The sequence below is a fragment of the Petromyzon marinus genome, chromosome 49 (genome assembly GCF_048934315.1).
Source record: "Petromyzon marinus isolate PM22_M1 ecotype Great Lakes invasive population chromosome 49, UKy_Petmar_22M1.pri1.0, whole genome shotgun sequence".
NCBI classification, from domain to species: domain Eukaryota; kingdom Metazoa; phylum Chordata; class Hyperoartia; order Petromyzontiformes; family Petromyzontidae; genus Petromyzon; species Petromyzon marinus.
Window position 1 is genome coordinate 6,226,635 of NC_133715.1, and position 16,502 is coordinate 6,243,136.

Sequence of the window (16,502 nt, forward strand, 5' to 3'; positions counted from 1 at the left end):
GCAGGGGGGGCGGGGGGGGGGGCGGTGGGGGGGGGTCACACCATTACCGTACCAATGTCAAACAGTTTTGGGAAGGGTTTGTCTTCTTCAAACACCTCCCCTGCACGGAGAGAAACGCGTTCGTTACGCAAGACGAGAAGTGGTCTCCGTGCGGCGCACACTCTCACACTCTCTCTCTCCCTCCCTCTCCCGCGTGGGAGTATGAATGTGAGGGCGTGGGTACGTGCCGGAGTGTATGTGATCCATGTGTGTGTCTCACGTAGAGCTGTGTGCGTCTCACGTAGAGCTGTGTGTGTCTGTGGAGTAGATGATCTCACCGGCTGTGGGAGATTTGCAGCGTTCGCTGTCCTGGGCACTGGCCCCCTCCGTGATCTCACCCAGACCTGCACCATAAACGCACACGCACACGTACACACAGGCACACACAGGCACACCCATATTTACGTACAAAAGGGAAAAAAATCCATATAACCTGAAGAAACTTTTGGGGCAAGTGCTGTCAGCGAGCACCTATGAAGGCCAAAACAGCACGAGGGAGTGGGTGGCCAGCACCACGCCCAACCGCCTTTGTCTCCCCAGTGGCGATGTTTACTCCACACCGCACCATGTATTTATTTAAGGCCCAAAATTTTATCCGATATTCGCCACTGATGTTAGCCGTCGCTGGGAATTGACTGCGAATCACCAGGATTTGAAGCGCAGTGCGCTTACCACTGCACCACCACTCTAGAAATGCAGTATGGATGTGACACTCACATCGCTCGCATACAGACCCGTACATACACGCACCATCAAACACAGACATGTAGACATCACAAAAAGATGTACATCACTCACCAAGACAAATATTCCCCGTATAGTCTTAACAGACTGTTGGGGGCAAGTGCTGTTAACGAGCACCTATGAAGGCAAGTACGGCACACGAGGGGCTGGGTGACCAACACCACGCCCGGCCGCCTTTGTCTCCCTAGTGGCAATGTTTTACACATTGCACCAGGTACGCATTTGAGGCCGAGTCAACCTAGGGGAGGCCCAGGACTGCCTGAAATAATCATCACCAGTGTTGGCCGTGAGCGGGAATCGAACTCGGGTCGTTGGGTTCGTAGCGCAGCGCGCCAACTGCGACACTACCGCTCCCCACAACATCACTTCACACACGTAGACACACAGACACACACTACCGCTCCCCACAACATCACTCACACACGTAGACACACAGACACACACGTAGACACACAGACACACACGTAGACACACAGACACACACGTAGACACACAGACACACACTACCGCTCCCCACAACATCACTTCACACACGTAGACACACAGACACACACGTAGACACACAGACACACACGTAGACACACAGACACACACTACCGCTCCCCACAACATCACTTCACACACAGACACACACGTAGACACACAGACACACACGTAGACACACAGACACACACGTAGACACACAGACACACACTACCGCTCCCCACAACATCATTCACACACGTAGACACACAGACACACACGTAGACACACAGACACACACGTAGACACACAGACACACACTACCGCTCCCCACAACATCACTCACACACATAAACACACAGACACACACGTAGACACACAGACACACACGTAGACACACAGACACACTACCATTCCCCACAACATCACTCACACACGTAGACACACAGACACACACGTAGACACACAGACACACACGTAGACACACAGACACACACGTAGACACACAGACACACACTACCGCTCCCCACAACATCACTCACACACGTAGACACACAGACACACTACCGCTCCCCACAACATCACTCACACACGTAGACACACAGACACACACTACCGCTCCCCACAACATCACTCACACACGTAGACACACAGACGCACACGCAGTTATCCCCCACAAGCTCCACTCCGAGTAAAACCTCAGCGACACTCGTCAGCTTTGAACTAATACGCGCTTCACCACCAAGACAAAGGTCCCACTCCCCACCCCCCCAGATGAACATGACATACTGATTGGGCAAGTGCTTTTAACAAATATGTGTGCAAGTGCGTTCACTATCACACAGATGCACATATGCTCACACCCACAGACACGCGCATACAAAAAGATAAAGGTCCCCCGTATAGCCTCAACAGACTGTGGGGGCAAGTGCTGGAAGCGAGCACCTATGAAGGCCGGCAGGGCACGCGAAGGGGTGGCGTGCCCAGAACGACGCCCGGCCGCATTTATCTCCCCAGGGCCGATGCTTTACTCACGGCAGCAGGTACTTATTTAAGGCTGAGTAGACCTATGGGAAGCACAGGACCGGTTTGGATATTTGCCACCATTGTTGATCACGAGCGGGAATCCAGCTGGGATCGCGCCGGGTTCGTAGTGCAGTGCTCTCTCACCTTTACACAAACCGCTCCCCATAAATAAACAGGTACACACAGGTGTACACACACACGTGTACACACAGGTGTACACACACACAGGTGTACACACACACACGTGTACACACACGTGTACACACAGGTGTACACACACACACACACGTGTACACACACACAGACACACGCGTGTACACACAGACACACACACACGTGTACACACAGACACACACACGTGTACACACACACACACGTGTACACACACACACACACACGTGTACACACAGACACGCACACACAGACACACACACGCACACACACGTGTACACAGACACACACGTGTACACAGACACACACGTGTACACACAGATACACACACACACGTGTACACACACACACGTGTACACACAGGCACACACACGTGTACACACAGGTGTACACACACGTACACACAGACACACACACGTGTACACACACACACGTACACACAGACACACACACGTGTACACACACACACGTACACACAGACACACACACGTGTACACACAGACACGCACACACAGACACACACACACACACACGTGTACACAGACACACACGTGTACACAGACACACACGTGTACACACAGATATAGACACACACGTGTACACACAGATACACACACACACGTGTACACACAGATACACACACGTGTACACACAGACACACACACACGTGTACACACAGACACACACACACACGTGTACACACACACACGTATATACACACACACGTGTACACACACATAGTGTACACATAGACACACACACCGGGGTTGTCTAACCAGGTCACTGTTAAATTAGTTGAATATGGAAAAAATATTGAATTTAAGCCTCACGTCTTAGCAGACAAGACGGCAGACAGCCAGATGTATAGGTATCGATGTCAGATTGTCTACCAGTAGGTAGGCAGACAGGTTATGAGATATACAGGAAGGTAGGTGGATATGGAAGCATATAGGCTTTTAGATCGGTAGGTATAAAGGTAATATTGTAGGCATGCAGGCGAGTAAGTAATCGGTAGGCAGGTAAGCAGGTAAATAGGGAAGCATGTAGGCCGGTAGCTAAAAAGACAGGTAGACATGTGGACAGGCCAGTAGGCAGATTGACAGGTAGGTGGACAGGGAAGCATTAAGGCGAGGAGGTGGATAGGTAGAATTGCTCGAGGCAGGTGCGCGGACATGCAGGCGTGCAGAGAGGAGTACGCGTCTCTCCGTTGACGGACAGACTCGTGTCCCCCGAGCGGAAGCGAGCGCTGGTGAGCGGGGCCCGGCGTCAGGAGGAGGTCGCCACGTGACGACCTACGCTCCCCTCTCGGTGACAGAAACCTCTCCCCACCCCCACTTCTCTCTCCTCGTCACAATGCTCCTCCTCCTCCTCATCATCATCATCATCCACATCCTTCCTCCTACTCTTGACATGCAACCTCCTCCTCTCTTCTTTTATTCCTCCTCTTCCCTCTTTGGCCTCCCTCCTGCTCCTCATCCACCCTCCCCATTCATTTAAGTTATGCACAGCTCACGGGAGGGGGGGGGGGTGAAGGGGGGCAGTTGGAGGGACACGTGGGGTGGGGGGGGGGGGTCTGGGAGAAAAAGGAGATACAGGAAACATGCGGAGACCACACGGAGACCACAGGAGACACGCGGAGACCACACGGGGCACACGGAGACTACACGGGGCACACGGAGACAACACGGGGCACGCGGAGACAACAGGAGACACGCGGAGACAACACGGGACACGCGGAGACCACACGGAGACCACACGGAGACCACAGGAGACACGCGGAGACCACACGGGACACGCAGAGACAACACGGGACACGCGGAGACAACACGGGGCACGCGGAGACAACAGGAGACACGCGGAGACAACACGGGACACGCGGAGACCACACGGAGACCACACGGAGACCACAGGAGACACGCGGAGACCACACGGGACACGCAGAGACAACACGGGACACGCGGAGACAACACGGGGCACGCGGAGACAACAGGAGACACGCGGAGACAACACGGGACACGCGGAGACCACACGGAGACCACACGGAGACCACAGGAGACACGCGGAGACCACACGGGGCACACGGAGACCACACGGAGACCACACGGGACACGCGGAGACCACACGGGACACGCGGAGACCACACGGAGACCACACGGAGACTACACGGGACACGCGGAGACCACAGGAGACACGCGGAGACCACACGGGGCACGCGGAGACCACACGGGCCACACGGAGACAACACGGGGCACGCGGAGACAACACGGGGCACGCGGAGACAACAGGAGACACGCGGAGACCACACGGGGCACGCGGAGACCACACGGGACACGCGGAGACCACACGGGACACGCGGAGACAACACGGGGCACGCGGAGACAACACGGGGCACGCGGAGACCACACGGGACACGCGGAGACCACACGGGACACGCGGAGACAACACGGGGCACGCGGAGACAACACGGGGCACGCGGAGACAACAGGAGACACGCGGAGACAACACGGGGCACGCGGAGACCACACGGGGCACACGGAGACCACACGGAGACCACACGGGGCACACGGAGACCACACGGAGACAACACGGGCCACGCGGAGACAACAGGAGACACGCGGAGACCTCACGGGTTGCGGGATCAACCACACAGTGGGAACGCGGGAGCGACACGTGACGCACACAAGACGGTTGTGACAGGGCCACGTGTGGACACACAGTCGGGGGTACACGAGGCATTCGTGGTGGAGGGGTCGGGGGGGTTGGAGGAGGGGCGTGAGGGTAAGTGGGGGGGGCTACCCAGCGGCGGTCCTGCAGCACCTGCTGGTTCCGAGGTGTCCGGCGCGGAGTGAGTGGAGCGCAACGCTTTGAGGCGCAACACCGCGAGCGCCGCCCACACTGCCGAGCTACTAAAGCCTTCTCCGGGGCCGAGGGGGGGGTGGCAGTGACGGTGTTGTGGGAAAGAGGGGGGGTGTGTGGGGGGGGGGGTGCGGGTTGGGCAGCAGGCAGAGGTGAGGTGAGAGCGTGGGGGATGGGGGGGGGCACGCAGGGGGAAGGGAGTGTGGTGTGTGTGCGTGGTTGTGTGCGGTGGGTGCGGTGAGTGCGGTGAGTGCGGTGCGGTAGGGTGGGGGGGATGGGGGGTCAAGAGGTGATGGCAACATAAAGAGAAGCAGACATCAAACGGAACAAAAAATCAAAGCGTTGTCAAAAACCACACACGCACGCACACACGCACACACGCACGCGCGCAGACACACGCGCACACGATTGGCAAAAATTAACTGAAAACGCAATCAGCACGGTTATGGAATGAATAAATTAATCAACAAATGATTGGTGAAGGCGAGCGATGCATCGCGAAGCAGCGGCTGACGCAGCGATGCGTGGCGCATCGCGGACGCACGCGTGGGATGAGAACCGCCCGCCGTGATTTCGGATTCAAGATCTGAGCGCAGCGACGTCATCGTTATCATCGTCGTCATCATCGTCGTCGTCGTCGTAGTCGGCGTCATCGTCGTCATAGTCGTCGTCATAGTCATCATCGTCGTCATAGTCGTCGTCACCATCGTCACCATCATCGTTCCCACGACCCGGGCCGAAAGTTCAAATCACGCGGCGGTAGCGGTGGAGGAGCGAGTGAGCGAGCGAGCGAGCGAGCGAGGAAGCGAGGGAGCGAGGGAGCGAGCGAGCGAAGGAGCGAGGGAGCGAGCGAGCGAGGGAGCGAGGGAGCGCGACACCGCCAGGCGGGAGCGACGTGCGGCAAAGCGAAGCGCGGCGGGGTCAAACTCTCGATCGTTCGGCGCGATGCGGGCGGACGTGGCCCCCGCCTCCCCCCCCCCCAACCCTCCCCTCCCCACCACCTTTGACGAGGGCCACAAGTTCACATCCTGGTTGTGTTTGGGTGGGTGGAGGAGGGGTTGACTCAGCCTATCATCACCATCCCTCGATCAGGGGGTTGATAAAGACGAGCACCACCACGGGAGGGAAGGCAACCGGTGGCCGCGCTCTGGAGTGACACTCGCCACCGCCACGAGAATGTGGAATCTCCACCGGTGGCTCCGCAGCTCCGGCTGGAAACGGGAGTCGAGTGCCGGTTGTGCTGTTAGTGCTTGCTGGGGTCGCTCCCAACCAAACCTGGCGCTCGGGTACGGGGGGGGAGACGGATCGGCGTCAATGCCGCCACCCGGACGAATCGCGGGGGATCGAGAGTCGACTCCGACGGGAGCGGCGATGGAAATAGAAAATGGGAGCTGCGGGGGGAGGGGGGGGAGGAGGGGGGGGAGAGGGGCGGGGCGAGGGGGGGACGTGTTGCGGTGTTTTTTCTGCGTGATCACCGGACGTAGCGGCGACTCCTCTCATCGCGGGGATGAGCGAGTGGCGTCGCGTCCACGTGGAAGGGGGGTCAAGGGGGTCAAGGTGGTCAAGGTGGTCAGGGCGCAGCGTTTGGCGCGCCGTGAACCCGGCGGCACGGGTTTCGAATTTCCCTGCCGCGGCTGCCGTGAGCGGTCCCCGGGCTCCCCCCGGCAGCGTCACGCACGACGTCGCCCGTGCCGCCCAAGCGTGGCGGCGAGGTGCCGGCTCAAAGCAGCCGCCGCGGCCGCCGCGGCCGCCGCGGCCGCCGCGGAAGACGCTTCTGAGACCGGCGGCGATTTTTGGGTCAATCGTCGCCGGCGACGCGCTGGCTATTGGGCGCCGGCAAAGGCACGGGGCTCCGAGCGGCGGACGCGCAGGTTCCCGTCTCGGGCTACCGCCACGTCGTCGCCGCCACGCCGGAGCCACGCCATTGGCCACGGGAGACCACAGTCGGGAAGGGCTTGAATGGCGGACCGGCGGTCGCTCTACGGAGCATGCGACCTCGGGGGAGGGAGCGTTTTGAGGGCACAGGCCGCCGCCAAAAATCTCCCCCGAGTTGAAACGACGCCACCGAACGACTGCGTGCGAGTGGGCGCGGGGGAGGGGGGGGGTGGGGAGAGGTGGGGAGACTCTGTGGTACAAGCGAGACACGGTACGCGTCGGGGATGGAGAGAGAGCGCGAGTTCGAGAGGGAGGGAGCGGGAGTGCAAGAGAGACTGAAAATTTGCGAGATACCACTACAGAGAGAGAGAGAGAGAATGAGTAAGAGAGAGTGAGAGTCAGAGCGAGCGTTTAAGAGAGAGGCAGATACCGCTATAGAAAGAGGGAGTGAGACAGAGAGAGAGTTAGAGCAAGCGAGCGAGACAGAACACGAGAGAGAGGGTGACAGATCTCACTGGAGAGAGAGGGAGAGAGAGCGAGAGAGGGAGGCTGAGAGAGAGAGCGAGGGAGCGAGAAGGAGAGAGAGCGAGAGAGAGGCTGAGAGAGAGAGAGAGCGAGAGTCTTACTGGAGTAGGACGTGCGGAGCCGTTTGCAAGACCCGGCCCAGAGGGAGGAGATGCTGAGACGGCGCATGCAAGACACGTCTGAGTAGTGACGCACGCACGCACGCACACGCACTCCCACACGCGCGCACACGCACACATGCACCCATGCAAACCCCCACATGCCATGCACAACGCACGCCGGTCACACAGATGCGGGGCTGCATTCCGGCCATGATAGGGTAAAAACATCTCCACACCCGGAAAACCGCGTGCAGTATACATCTTATTGCTATGGCTGTCACTAATAGTCCTGTGCCACCCATTCACTGTGGTTTACCGGCAACCCGGTAAACATTCCGCGAGAAATCAAGCCCTGAGTGAGACTGTGGGTCTCTATGCGAGTCTATAGATCTGTGCGAGTCTACAGGTCCCTTTTTGAGACTGGGTTCTCTACGTGAGTCTATGGGTTCGTGTGCGAGTGAGTCTACGGGTCTCTGTGTGAGTCTACGGGTCTCTGTGTGAGTCTACAGGTCTGTGTGTGAGTGAGTCTACGGGTCTCTGTGTGAGTTTATGGGTCTCTGTGTGAGTCTATGGGTTCGTGTGCGAGTGAGTCTACGGGTCTCTGTGTGAGTCTACGGGTCTCTGTGTGAGTCTACGGGTCTGTTTGTGAGTGAGTCTACGGGTCTCTGTGTGAGTCTACGGGTCTCTGTGTGAGTCTACAGGTCTGTGTGTGAGTGAGTCTACGGGTCTCTGTGTGAGTCTACGGGTCTCTGTGTGAGTCTACAGGTCTGTGTGTGAGTGAGTCTACGGGTCTCTGTGTGAGTTTATGGGTCTCTGTGTGAGTCTACAGGTCTGTGTGTGAGTGAGTCTACGGGTCTCTGTGTGAGCCTACGGGTCTCTGTGTGAGTCTACAGGTCTGTGTGTGAGTGAGTCTACGGGTCTCTGTGTGAGTCTACGGGTCTCTGTGTGAGTCTACGGGTCTCTGTGTGCGTCTACGGGTCTGTGTGTGAGTGAGTCTACGAGGTCTCTGTGCGAGTCTATGGGTCACGCATCCACCCATCCATCCATGCACCTGCCAATACACCCATGCACCCACCCACCCACCAACCCACCTCACCATAAGCCTTGCCCTAAGCAGGATGCAGTGCGAACAAACCTGAGCGTGCGTGTTGAAACGTGCACGCGCACAGCAGCACACGACGTACGGATTTAGACGCACACGCGCGCACGTACAGAGGTACGCACGCACATACACAGAGCGGCACGGGTATACGGAGAGCACGGCGGGACCCCTCAACGTTTTAAAGAGTCGGTAGGGATTCAGAAGCGTGCGTGAAGACCCGGTGACGCTCGGGTGAGAGATCTGTCCATGATTAGAGACAGGGCTATGGCTGTGATGATATCACTATGGCTGTTGCTACGGTCACGGTTTGCATTATCGCTATGGCCGCCGCTACGGTCACGGTTGGTGTTATCACTGCAGCCGTTGCTGCGGTTACGGGCCCGAGTTTTCGCCACGGTTGCGGCCGCCCGGGGCCCCGGCCGTCGCCGCTGGCGCCGAGGGCCCTCGTACCGGTGCTGCCTGCGCCTTGCTGCTTGCCCTTGCGGGGCGAGCGTGGCTGGCGCTGGTACGGGTCGTTGGAGCCGTACAGCTCCACGGTGCCCAGGTTGAGCAGCACCGACTTCTGTACAAAGTCCACGATGGCCAACCCGTTGCTGTTACCGAATGCCACCCTGCGGGTAGAGAGGGGGACAACGGCGATGAGGGGCGGGGGTGGGGGTCGGCATGGAAACGGCGGTCGGTATGGAGATGATTGCTTGGCATGGAAACAGTGGTCAACACAGAAGAGATCCTGGTTGTGTCTCAGGAAGAGATATCGAACATGGAACTCAATTAATGCGAACAATGGCGTGAGCGGCGGAGTGAACGGCGGAGTGAGAGACGAAGTGAGCAGCGGAGTGAGCGGCGGAGAGACGGAGTGAGAGACGGAGAGACGGAGTGAGAGACGGAGAGACGGAGTGAGAGACGGAGAGACGGAGTGAGAGACGGAGTGAGAGACGGAGAGACGGAGTGAGAGACGGAGAGACGGAGTGAGAGACGGAGTGAGAGACGGAGTGAGAGACGGAGTGAGAGACGGAGAGACGGAGTGAGAGACGGAGTGAGAGACGGAGAGACGGAGTGAGAGATGGAGTGAGAGACGGAGTGAGAGACGGAGTGAGCAGCGGAGAGATGGAGTGAGAGACGAAGTGAACGGCGGAGTGAGCAGCGGAGTGAGAGACGGAGTGAGCGAGTGAGAGACGGAGTGAGCGAGTGAGAGACGGAGTGAGAGATGGAGTGAGCGAGTGAGAGACGGAGTGAGCGAGTGAGAGACGGAGTGAGAGATGGAGTGAGCGAGTGAGAGACGGAGTGAGCGAGTGAGAGATGGAGTGAGAGACGGAGTGAGAGACGGAGTGAGAGACGGAGTGAGCGAGTGAGAGACGGAGTGAGAGACGGAGTGAGAGACGGAGTGAGAGATGGGCGGCGTGAGCGGTTGCTGCTGGCGCCGTCGACGACGAGCGACCGCGACAGCTTCCCCCGGGACTCCCGGTTCCCCTCCGGTTCCCCTCCGGTTCCCCTCCGGCCTCTCCCACGGCCCCCTGTCGCCCCCCACGGCGGTGCTTACAGGCCGTATGCCGAGTTGAGGGCGAGGCTCGTGATCTGCTGGGGGGGCTCCCCGTCCACCCACTGCAGCTGCACCACCAGCTCAGCCTGGTACCCGGGGGCCTGGCGCAGGGGGCACGACTTCACCCTGCCGGGGGAGGGGGGGGCGGGGGGTGACACGGGGGGGAGGGGGGGTGGGAGCACGTCGTTACAACTACGGTGTTAACGGTTTACCCTGTCACTGTTTAAATGTGTTATAACGGAGACAGGGGCGGCGGAGGGGACGGGGAAGGAGGCAAAGAATGGGGAATGAGAGGGAAAGGATGGAGAGGGGAGTGGAGGAATGGGAGCACAAGAGAGAGTCAGAAGAGAGCAGCGAGGAGAGGGAGGAGGAGGAACCCAAGAGAGAAACAAAGAGGGCGCGGCTCAAGAAGAGGAGCAGGGAGAAAGTAGGATGGGGAGCAGGGGAGTGAAGGAATGACCAGGCCAAGACGTGGGAGATGCTAACAGGGCGACGATGATGGTGAGAGGGGAGTGGAAGACAGAGGAGGGAAGAGATAGAAGCAGTGAGCAAAAGGGATCTGCACGGAGGAGGAGGAGCAGCGTCTGTTCTCAAAGGGGGCGGGGCGCGGGGGGAGAGGGGAGGGGTTCAGAGTTGGGGCGTGGCCACGCAGAAGCCACGTGGTCCACGCGGGGGGGGGGGGGGGGGGGGCGCGTGTGCCAGTTCAGACGGGGACAGAGAACCCAGAGAGAACCTCGCTGAGTCCCAACACTCAGGGGGTGGATCGCTCCATCGCAAGCGGCAACCAGCGGCGGCTAGGGGGATAACTTCATCCAGCAGCGGATCGACCACGGCTCGCGACGGCGCCGACGCTTTACAGGCGATGGGCCGCATGGCGTGGACGGGGGGGGAGGGGGGGGGCGGTGTTGGTGGGGGGTGGCGCGGGCGGGGGGAGCAGGGTGGTGGGGGTCGGTACGGCGGTGGCGAGACTCACTTGAGGCCGTCGGGGGGGCAGGGCCCCCCACTGGGCACGATGGGGCGCATGGTGAGCGGCTGGGAGGGGGTCCCCGCGGGGCCCGGGGAGGGGAACGAGGGGACCTGGTCCCCCTCGGGGGTCGCCTCTCCCTCCGCCTCGTACTGCAGCCGCACCTCCAGGGACTGCACGCACGCAGACAAAGGTCACCCCCCCCCCCCCACGCCGTTCGCGAGGAGCTTCTACGAAGGCCGGCACGGCGCACCAGGGGGGCGCGGGGTGGCCAACGCCGCGCCCGGCCGCCTTTGTCTCCCCGGCGGCGATGTCCGCACATCACGCCGGGTACTCATTTGAGGCTCGCGAACGATTCGGACAATCGTCGCGGGTGTCGGCTGCGAGCGGGAATCGAACTCGGGCCGCCGGGTTTGTAGTGGACCACGCATGCCGGCGACCTCCCGATTCCCCCCCCCCGCACTGACCGTGACCTCGCAGCCGGTGCTCTCGGTCTTGCTGAAGCGGTAGAGGATGGTGTGGGCCGCCACCCCGGCCACGGCCAGCACGCGGCTCTCGGGGCACAGCGCCACCATCTGCACCGCGTAGGGGTCCTCGTCCGCGTCGGGCGGTCGCGCCGCACCAGACGCCGCCGCCGCCCCCCTCGCCTTCTCGAACACCTTGGAGGTCTTGAGGCGGTAGAGCATCTGCAGGTTGACTGGGCGAGAGAGACGCGCGAGGGTGACGCGCGAGGGTGAACCTAGGGTTCCGCCCCGGAGCGATAGCGCGTGACCGGACGACTTAACCTCACGCCGTGCCCACCGACGGCAACCGCGGCGAGCGCCGCGGGCGTTGGCGGCCGCCGGCCTCCGTTCCCGCCGCGGCGCGCCTCGCGGTTCCCCGGTGGAACCCAGGGAAAGTTGCGTCGCACGTCCACCGCCAAACATTTGACGCCGTGATTGTCGGGCAATTCGGAAGAATGCGAAAGCGGGAGGGCGAAGCTGTCCGCGTCCGGGCGGGCCGTTGCGCGAAGCGAGTCGAGCAAAGTGGAGCGCGCGGGTCGTGCGGGGTCCGTGGCGGACAAATCGCGGCTCGCGAACGAACCGCCGCGCCGATCGACGCCCGAGGGCCGAGTCCGCCGCTCGCCGGTGAGCAGCAACCGGTTGCGCGCGAGTCCGACACCGGCCACGGCCACGGCAAATCAGGCCATGCAATCTTGATGGCGGCTGCCCGTCTCGCGGTAGGTCAAGAGGTCATCGCGGGGGGAGGTGGGGTTGGGAGCATTGTAGGGGTTAAGGGGGGACTGGGAAGAGGCGGTCACCGGAGGGATGCGGAGAGGGAGCGAGCGAGCGTTTGGAGTGCACTACTTACTGGCCGAGGCATCCCAGAACTTGAGCGATCCGTCAGCATGGCTGTCGTGATGACAGCGGCGGCGGTGGTGGTTGGAGGGGGAGTGGGAGAGAGAGAGAGAGAGAGGCATTTAACGTGGGCAGAACTCGAAGCACAGATGGAGTAAACGTGGCCACGTGATGGCAGGCCGGCGATGGTCCGTGTGTGCGAGGAGGGCACGCACCCCGTGATGATGATCTCCGGGTAACTCTGAGTGCCCAGACCCCAACTGCCTCCGCTGATCGGCCACTCCTGGGGACGCGGAGACACGCGCAGAGACACACGGTCGGACGCACGCACACATGGATTTACGCAGACGTGGAAGACACACGCACACACATGCACAGCCTCTGCAAAGCTCTCTCTGTGCGCGGTCTGCGCTGTGACAATGCGCACATCTTACAGCACCAACTTCACTCGGCGAGTGAGTGTGAGCGTCTACGAGTGGACGTGAGCGAGTCTGTGCCTGTGAGTGGCTTTGTGAGAATTTCTGTGTCGAACTGAAAGCACCCTTGAGTGCCCGTGTCTCCGTGTGTCTCTGTGTCTCCCCGTGTCTGTCCTCGTCTTCGCGAGTGCCCGGCGTGCGCCCGTGCGTCTCCCCGGCAACCTTCTTGCTGTATCCGTGGCGCTTCTGCCGCGCGCCCACGGAGAAGAGCGCCGGCACGATGTCCGTGGGGCAGTTGGCGATGAACTCGCAGCACGTGACCGGAGACTCGTGCACGTCCATCGCGTACGGGTTCTCAAACACGGGGTACCTGCCCACGCACACCCCCCAGGGTAGCGTTAATAGACGCCGTCGGGGGGTGGGGGCAAGTGCTGTCGGCGAGCGGCCCGTTTAAGGCCGGCGTCGCGCACGAAGGGCGCGGGGTCGCCAGTGGCGATCGCCCGCCGGGTGTTGTGCCGCGGTCAGGGTTCCGAAGCCCGGTTTGCCAGATTTGCAGCGCCACCGCGATCGCTCGCCCGCATCATCGCCCGCTCCCGCAGATGAAACGCACGCACGTGAGCAGACGCGCGCAGATGCACGCAGACGCACGCAGACGCACGCGCGCGCAGACACATGGGAAACCGTGTCATGCACTCACGGACACATGGGTAACTGCGTCACGCACGGCACAGACACGCACGCGCAGACACGTGCCAAAGCTAGCCGGGTTTACGGTGCCGAGCGATAACCACCACGCCACGGCCTGCCCGCACAGCGCACGCAGAGGAAGTGGGGGGTGACCCGGTGCCCCGGTGACCCACCCGGCCTGCGTGAGGTCGATGACAACGAGGTCCTTCTCGAGAAGGACGACCACAGCGTACGGGTCCTGGAGCTCTGCAACGCGCGCACACAAATTCCCCGGATAGCCTTTAACAGACTGTTGGGGCAAGCGCTGTGAGCGAGCAGCACCTACGAAGGCCGGCACGGCACACTGGGTGGGGGGGGGGGGCAGCGCCATGCCCCGGGTGCCTTGTGTCACCAAGCTGACGTTTACACATCGCACCAGGGTACTTATTTAAGGCTGAGTAGACCCAGAGGATGCCCATTAGGGCATCCTCTGGGATGCCCATTAGGGCATCCTCTGGGCAGGATTCGAATTCGGGTCATTGGGTTCGTTGCGCAGCGCGCGAACCGCCACACTACACATACACAGCCCAGCATGCGTACACATCCCGTCATTTCTTAGTAATGCTGAGGTATGGACAATGGGTGCAGAGTTGATAGCTGTATAGTGCAGGGTGCCGAAACGCGATAACACAGCATGCTGTAATGCAGCGTGCTGTAACACTATAACACAGCATGCTGTAACACAGCGTGCTGTAACACTATAACACAGCATGCTGTAACACAGCGTGCTGTAACACTATAACACAGCGTGCTGCAACACAGGGTGCTGTAATACTATAACACAGCATGCTGTAACACAGCGTGCTGTAACACTATAACACAGCGTGCTGCAACACAGGGTGCTGTAATACTATAACACAGCATGCTGTAACACAGCGTGCTACGCAGGGTGACGTAATGCAGGGTGCTGACCGCTGGGGTAGGGCGTCTCGCAGAGCGTCATGAAGTCCACGATCTGGAAGTCCATCTCCAGCACGGACACAGACTTGCCGTGCATGACCGTCACGCTGGGCCTGCGGCCGGCCTTGTCGTACGACAGGCCCCCCGAGAACACCACGTATGCCTCGCTACGGCGCGGGGGGGGGGGCCCGCAGTGGGGGGCACAGACATCATCGTGACCAACATCGTTATCATCATCATCATCAGAAGGATTATCAATAATTACAATTAATATCATCATCATAACCGTCACTGATCATAATCAACACCACCGCCACCACCATAATCAGTAGCATCACCGTTATTTATCAGAAGTCATCATCATTGTGGCCGGGCGGCCGAGAGGTCACACCACGACAGCGCAGATACCGAGCGAATCCAGAAGGGTGCGGACAAGGTGAGAGAGAGTGAGAGAGAGTGAGAGAGAGGGAGAGACAGAGTGGAGCCTGCAGGTCATCCTCCGACGTCCGTGCGTTACGACGCGGCCGGGCGTCCCGAGTTTAACACGACAGCCAAGGGTCGAGGCTGAGTTCCACACTCTCTCCACTCGCCGGATTTATTGGCGGTGACCTCGCGACCCGGCCGGCACCTCGCGACATTACACGGAGCACTCCCATTCGCTCGCACGATGACGACGACGACATTTGTAATAATAATAATAACAACAACAACGTCGCGGTGACAATCACAATCGTAGTACAATTATTTCGCGAGTTGACTCGGGTGGGGTAGGGGGGTGGAGGAGGAGGCGGAGGAGGGGAGGGAGGGAGCGCTCACAATCTTCTCATCGGAGGAGGGGGAACCTTTCAGAAAGGACCAAGGCCAGAAGGGGCATGGACTCATAAAAGACAAATTAATTATGAATGAGCTCTCTCTTTCTCTCTCCCCCTGCAACACCCGTGCGGCAGAGCCACGGGGTGGAGCCGCGGGGTAGACTCCACCCCGTGGCTCCCCCGGGGCACCGCCCCGTCCACCTGTCCCAGCCTCCACTGCCCCTCCACCCTGGCTCTCCCCACTCAAGCGTCACTCAAGGTCGACCCTTCGTGAGCGTGGCTCCACCCCGATCTCCGTGCGGTTCCACCTCTACCACCATCCCGAACCTGGCTCCACCATGGAACTCCGCCTCCAGCTTACTATTTTTTACATTTTTATTTTATTTTACCCCGCGTAAGGCACCACTGAGCTACCTAGCTCTTTTACAGAAGCGACCTGGCCACCAATGATGGCTCAACAAAGTGGCTTATCGCGTGGAAGTTTATAGGAGCAGTCAAATACTCGAAACGCAAGATTTAGAAACGTGGAGGAACAAACCGGAGGACCCGGGGAAAAGTCCACGCGACCAAACATACAGGCATCAGGGTCGGGGTCGAACCCACGACCTCCTGTATACCAGGCGAGGTAGTTAACATCTCCTAGCCACCGCGAATCCCCCCCGTGGCTTCCCACTTGTCTCCACCTTGGCCTCCACTCTCAACTCCACTTCAGCCTTCACTGTGGCTCCACCAAAGCCTCTATATCCTAGCCCCTACCATGGCTCCACCCTCGTCTTCACTACGAGTGAGCGGCTGAGTGAGTGGGTATGTATGTTAAATTTCTTTCGCACCATACGTAGCCATCGTGCTAATCGGAGGTGCGGGAAATGTGAATGGGCGAGCAGGTGAGTGAGTGGGGGAGTGGGT

The 16,502-nt window shown here is 60.0% G+C and overlaps 1 protein-coding gene across 14 annotated transcripts in view; it reads right to left on the reverse strand.

The window, feature by feature from the left end:
* The window catches only part of LOC116952920 (syntaxin-binding protein 5-like), a 118,438-nt gene that overhangs the window by 18,964 nt on the left and 82,972 nt on the right, over positions 1–16,502 (reverse strand). For 4 of the 14 annotated variants that reach the window (XM_076074642.1, XM_076074644.1, XM_076074647.1 and 1 more), the window contains exons 10-21: positions 14,797–14,951; positions 14,019–14,091; positions 13,381–13,528; positions 12,958–13,025; positions 12,756–12,796; positions 11,873–12,102; positions 11,415–11,578; positions 10,442–10,567; positions 9,352–9,512; positions 7,800–7,877; positions 5,239–5,355; positions 318–383 (exon numbers count right to left, since the gene is read on the reverse strand). In XM_076074642.1, the coding sequence (XP_075930757.1) occupies positions 318–383; positions 5,239–5,355; positions 7,800–7,877; positions 9,352–9,512; positions 10,442–10,567; positions 11,415–11,578; positions 11,873–12,102; positions 12,756–12,796; positions 12,958–13,025; positions 13,381–13,528; positions 14,019–14,091; positions 14,797–14,951 (1,427 nt within the window). Of the gene's footprint in view, positions 1–52; positions 101–317; positions 384–5,238; positions 5,356–7,799; positions 7,878–9,351; positions 9,513–10,441; positions 10,568–11,414; positions 11,579–11,872; positions 12,103–12,755; positions 12,797–12,957; positions 13,026–13,380; positions 13,529–14,018; positions 14,092–14,796; positions 14,952–16,502 lie in introns of all 14 variants that reach the window. The other 10 variants (XM_076074640.1, XM_076074646.1, XM_076074650.1 and 7 more) reach the window with 5 other exon arrangements.